The following is a 5,822-nucleotide window of genomic DNA, read 5'->3' as shown; positions in this document are numbered from 1 at the left end:
TCCACTTCACCGCATACACCGTTACAACCGGCAAATCAAGGCAGTGCTACAGGAAACTCTTTAGATCGAGTGTCACGAGGATTTGATAGGCACGAACTGCTTCACTTGCAATTGTCAAGTGTCGGTAATGGCTTCACCAACACCACGAGTCTCACCAGCTACCTTTAGCTCCTGCTTCAAACACCTGCCACTCTAGTTCAGAAGCTTACCGACAGAGGACCGTGTTAGATTGAATAGTTCACAAATCTACCGTCAGAGGACATTGTAGTCACCAAGTTAGTTGTTTTGAATATTTTTTTTTATAAATTATGCACCAATATACTAATAACACCAAAAGCCAATTGAGTTGATCTTACTTGTGTGTGTTTGAGATGTGTATAGACTTTAAGAGTGCCGGAGTATAGGTTTGTGATTCCTATTCCTGACAAATGGGTGTTTGAGTGCGTGAGAGGACGAGGAGCAGCAGGAGGCCAGGGACTGACTCACCGGGCACACACTTGGTGCAGGAACAAGTGGTGCCGTTCAGACTCCTCACCGAAAAGTCATAGCCCGCCAGCTGCCGCTTGAGGTCCTCGTCTGTGCTGAGTCCAGGTGGCATCCAGTCCAGAGCGAGCTCGTGCAGCTGGTAGATGTCTGCAGCAGCTGGAGGTGGAGGCAGAGGAAGAGAGGAAACGTTTATCTCTGTACAAAGAAGTCTGGCATTTTCTCCTTCATAAAAATAGGACAGGACAAGTATAAAAGGAGATTAAAATTGTTATCCACGTTTTGACTTAGTGAATTGAGGGTGACCTGGAAAAAAATAGTTAAAGAAGTTTGAAAAATGAAAGGCAATATTGACATGAAAATTATTTCAGTTAGTAAAGTTTTTTTTTAGTTTTGTTATTGTTTACGCATTGTTTGTATGAACTCATGCTAAGAATATCTGATAAACTTAGTGTTTCTCTTTTGCGTAATAAACATACTGTATCTACATTATTAGGTAAGAAAGGAGAGAAAGAAAATAATGATGAGGCGCGTCAGTCATGGTCGTTCAGTGTTTAGAGAAATCTTCTTGAAATCACTTCCGAGAGTACTGTGTGAGGTGACATGCACTTCAGCGGCCTCTTCTCACAGGCACAGAAGGGAAAGCCTCCACGATGCCCTGTTCCAGGCACTTCACCAGGTGTGGTGCCATGCTGGCCCGATCGTAGCGCACGGTGCACGGGTCCTGCCCCACTGCAATGCTGAAGGCAAAGGCCAATGCGAACAGGCCGCAGCTGTATCCATCATTCTGCCGCTGCACAGGCCGCATTACAGCGCCAGGTGGCGGCACGTGCAGCTCCTGCAGCTGCGCCACCAGTGCAGTTGTGCAGGCGGACAGTTCGTCATACATTGAGTCATACACCGCCAGCTGGCCGCTGTGCTGCGTGCCGTAGGAGGACAGCAGCAGCCAGTGGGTACCAGCCAGGCGGCCATAGTCCGCCATGGAGTCCAGGTGCAGCGGCGCGGATCGGTTCACCACTTGCAGGAAAAGTGACGTGGCGCCGGGCTGGAGCGGCGGCAAGGTGAAGGCCGCACCGCAGGCGTACAGACCGCGAGTCTCCGGAAAATGCCTTTGCAGTATATCCTGCGCCAGGTCCATCACGTCATCGGAGAGCCAGCGCCGCCCCAGGATGTCACTTCGGTCGGCACTGCTGAGGCGAGGCAAGGGCAGAGGCTGGAACAGTACAGTGCTCGACTCTGCCTCGTGACGGAAAGCCTCCCTGTGATCCTCATTGTCCTGCTCTGAGGACAGATCCTGGAGAAGGGGAGGATTCTCCAGGTCTGCCTCCTGTGATCTTCACTATCGTGGTTGTCCTGGCCTGAGGTCAGATCCTGGAGAAGGGGAGGATTCTCCAGGTCTGAGGCCAGACCAGGGTCGCAGGACGAGTCTGAGGTGAAGTACTCGTCAGGCAGGAGCTCCATTCGTCATCAGTGTCCTGGTCACTGTCTTGCGTGTTGGTGTCCTCATTAGCGGTCTCATACTCACTGCATGGTGCCTTCTCTTCGGTCAAGCTTCCAGGGTCAAGCGTGAAAGGCTTGGACCAATCAGTCTTGTCAGCAGCAGGCCCGTACATGTCGTCCACCATCTGCTTAAGCCTGAAGGGCGTTGGCTCTCGTGCTGGAGGGAATGTTAACTGTCCAGGTGGGGAGTCCTGGGACAGAAATTTGAATGTCATTGGGAGCAGTGGTGGAGGCAGCGGTGTGGGATTTGGGCTGATCTGTGCCATCTCTACGAAGGCTTTTTCAATCTTGCCTCCATCTTTGGCCTCGAAGGGGACCTGGGTGATCCCTTGGGCGGTGCAGGAGAGAAGGTCGCCCAAGGTGATCTCGCCCTTGGTCATGAGGCTTCCCCCCTTATACAGGCGCACCACCAGCTTCTTGGTGGGGCCCTTAACCCGCAGCATAGGTCCCCTGCCTTGAGTGAACCTCTGCTGCAGCTCACACATGCCCTCCCCACGCAGCTGCCGGACGCACTTGGGCACTGGATCCAGAGCCAGGCGCAGGTGCACCTTGGGCGTCTGCCACCAGCCCTTGTACGCCACCGTCAGCATAGTGGGGCTCCGCGCGTCCTCGCGCTTCACGATCACAACCCGGGTAATTTGAAGAACGGAATGCATTTTTGTTTTCATTGATATGTAAAAAGTCTTCAGTCTGACAGAACAGCATGATGCCAAAAAACATCTGATCTCGTCTCAAACTCACGGAGGAAAGTGGCAGCCAAATATGAACAAAATGGAGGTGAGATGCTTGCTTTTCAGTAGAGGCGTTTGCAGTATATTGATATTTCGTTGCTTTTGTAATCTTGTGATGTCAAGAGAGTACAATTACTATCAAAGAGAAATAATACTGTGAAGAGAACTCAGGAGGCAGAATATTAGGAGAGCTGGTGGAGACCAAAATGTCTTCAAAGGCACGCAAATGTTCACACAACAGAACAGTCAGGACTCTAAAGCGGCTCATCAGAAATAGTATCCCGTCATTCTTTGATTATGTAGATGAAAGTAATTACTTGACTGCGTTTCAAGAGCCTAAAATAATAAATCCGTTCATGTCACGTTGAGTTTTCCCCTCCCAACTCACAACTTCCACAAACACACTAACGTTTGGCGGGTCTACAGGTACTCACAGCTGTTGATAAAGGCAGTGCATCGCTGGACGTCAAAGGGATACATGTAGAAGGACATGCTGCACACTAGTTTGAGCTGCATCCTGGAACAGCGGAGAGAATGGAAGACTTGTGGCCAGGGAAGAAAAAATGAACGATTTGAAAATGTTACTTCCTTAGTGACACTTCCATTATCATGGATTCTCCTCAGTCACTTTCATTATAATGGCTTCTCCTCATACTGAAGAAAACTGTCTTGTGCAGATTTAAGGTAAAATAACAAAATATACTAATGGCAGCACAAAGGAGCGGCTATGTATCTCAAGCTTTGTCTTTGGTTAGTGAAATCCTGTAGAATTTATTCAAATGAAGTAGCAATTCTCAGTGTTACAAGCAATGACTGATTTGTTGTTCCCTTTGTCTTACTGATTAAATTCTAAGTGATTCCGTTCAAAGTAACGAGTGTATACCATGTTATGGACCTATTAGACGCAATTACTTGTATTTGTTGGTAAGACATGATATATATTTCCCCATCCCCAGTGTTATTGCCTCTTTTAGCTTGGTATGAGTGAGCAGAGAAGGGAATTCCGGATGAAAGGATTAAGAACTTAATTCTGGGACATCCGTAACCTTTGAAAGTTAATTGGGTAATAATGTCACAAGAACAAATTCATAGTTCTTTGCTTTCTTTTCCTTTCCTTCTGTTCCCAAAATTTATGACCAAGAAATGGAAATACTTTGTCACCGCAACTCATGTTTTCTTGTATCCTGTATCTGGCCTCGTAATTCGCGATGTTGGTACTCGCTCTCTTACAAAATACAACACCGATAGATTCTGACGCCGTGGACAATGACGTGAGAGTAAACATTGTGGCGTTTGGCTTCCGGAACTTTCGTGAATGCTTCAAAATCTTTACCTTCCTGCAATTGAGCTTCTGAAGTCTAATGTTTGATAATCCAGTGATTGCTTCTGTAAAGGTTGCTTGGAAACCCTCGTCACACCTGCCAATTAAAGCCACTAAGGTGGATTTGTGAACTGCGTGAAGTAGCAAGCTCCTGGAATATTAGGATAGTACTTGTAATCTATTGGATGTTACTACGTCTTCAGAGATCGTTGTTTTGTTACTGAGTGTAGGAATTAGTGATGTTTCACAATCAGGAATGAAGGTGCAGCAATGTGGACTGCACTGAAGCGTCTGCTCATTTCTACCTTCACTGGAAGCTGAATTACTTTGTGGATGCATCGGGCGTCGATTTAACGTTGAGTCGATCCCTGAATTACTTCACAGTTTCAGAGCAACGCTAAGAACTCGTACTGAAAAGGTGTGCTATTACGAGGCAGAATGGATCGGTGTTAAAAGTTGCACATTGATTGTATTTACGCATTCACTTTAATACCTTCATCATTTTTTCTCGAAACTACAAAACCTCTGTCTTTCCGATGAGACCTGACGCTAAAATTGATTCACTGAGCCTGAATTCCGTATCAACATGGCCACTTCTGATATCATCCAATCTCAAGGCTCTGGGAACGCTACCAAAAGCGAGGCACGCAAATATGACCAAACAATCATCTTTTTCTAATCACTGGTAAAGGTAAAGAATCTCTATCACTCACCACATGCACCCAAGGACTCCCCCAGAGTAAGCACCGCTACCTGCGCCGCACTCAACTGTTACAACCCCATTGCAATCACCAAAGCTGCAATTATCTTAAGCAGGCCACTGTAACATCAGGATTATAGCTGTACTTTGCAGTTGTGTAAATATATAATGACCTGAATGTGCTGTAATTCTTGCTTCGATATTGCAAGTAAGGGTGATAAGAGTGCAGACAGTGTTCGTGTGATGTTACCGAGTTGATGTTTACCTGGCTGTATATCTACTGTCACCATGCAGGTATCGTTAAATGATGCAAGTGTATCACATACACAACTTAAGGTGTACCATCGAAAGTGTTGCTAAACGTATTGCTAAATATGACACTAAAATGTATCGCTAAATAATCTGCAAAAATGCGTTAGTTAATGTACAATTTGTACTATTCAAAACTTATTGCTGAAAATTATTACTGAAATATTCGACTCCATGCAATACTAACGTACGTAAGTACTTGGATGGTATGAAAACTGGATAATTGTATAGTTTATTATTGAACATACACAACAGAGCTTTCTTTTTTAGTATAAAATTAAAAACTAAGTAAAAATCTGGTAGTTTGCAACATAATAGTACGTACGTAATGATTTAATACTTCTCACCACACGAGCTGAAAAAAAAGTTGGAATAGCAAGAAAATAAGGCGAATTAGACATTCGGCACATTAGTTCAGGCACCACGGCATGAGGACGCCACAGAGTGGTGGGCAGCTCAATCGAGGGCGTGGAGGCTCGGGGTTAAGTAGGAGGGCCAGTAGGCGAGGCTGAAGAGCAGGAAACCGGTAATCCCACGCGGCCAACCATCTCAGCTCTTCTCTTGCGTGTCTCATAGATTTCATTGGCAGCGGTTCACTTTAGCTCAGAGGGAAATTACAGTGTCTCGCTTGATTTTGCAGTGAAGTTAGTGTTGTGTCTAATCTTATAAGAAAATTATAGCGTTTTACTTTAATCTTGCAGTGTATTTACGAGTATATTGTTTCATTTCATTTCACCTATGTAAGGCAGTGAACAAGATGTTGGAGAGTGAAAGTTGT

General features: G+C 45.7%; 1 protein-coding gene across 1 annotated transcript; it reads right to left on the bottom strand.

Moving 5' to 3' along the window:
* Positions 1-1,010: 1,010 nt before the first annotated feature.
* On the bottom strand, positions 1,011-1,822 carry LOC123507114. Its single transcript, XM_045259694.1, has one exon. It carries the CDS (start codon positions 1,619-1,621, stop codon positions 1,094-1,096), a length of 528 nt encoding a protein of 175 aa, XP_045115629.1. The 5' UTR covers positions 1,622-1,822; the 3' UTR covers positions 1,011-1,093.
* Positions 1,823-5,822: the final 4,000 nt, after the last annotated feature.

Source organism: Portunus trituberculatus, chromosome 21, assembly GCF_017591435.1.
Source record: "Portunus trituberculatus isolate SZX2019 chromosome 21, ASM1759143v1, whole genome shotgun sequence".
Lineage (NCBI taxonomy): Eukaryota > Metazoa > Arthropoda > Malacostraca > Decapoda > Portunidae > Portunus > Portunus trituberculatus.
The sequence above is the reverse complement of the archived record's forward strand: the minus strand, read 5'-3'. Positions and strand labels throughout refer to the sequence as shown.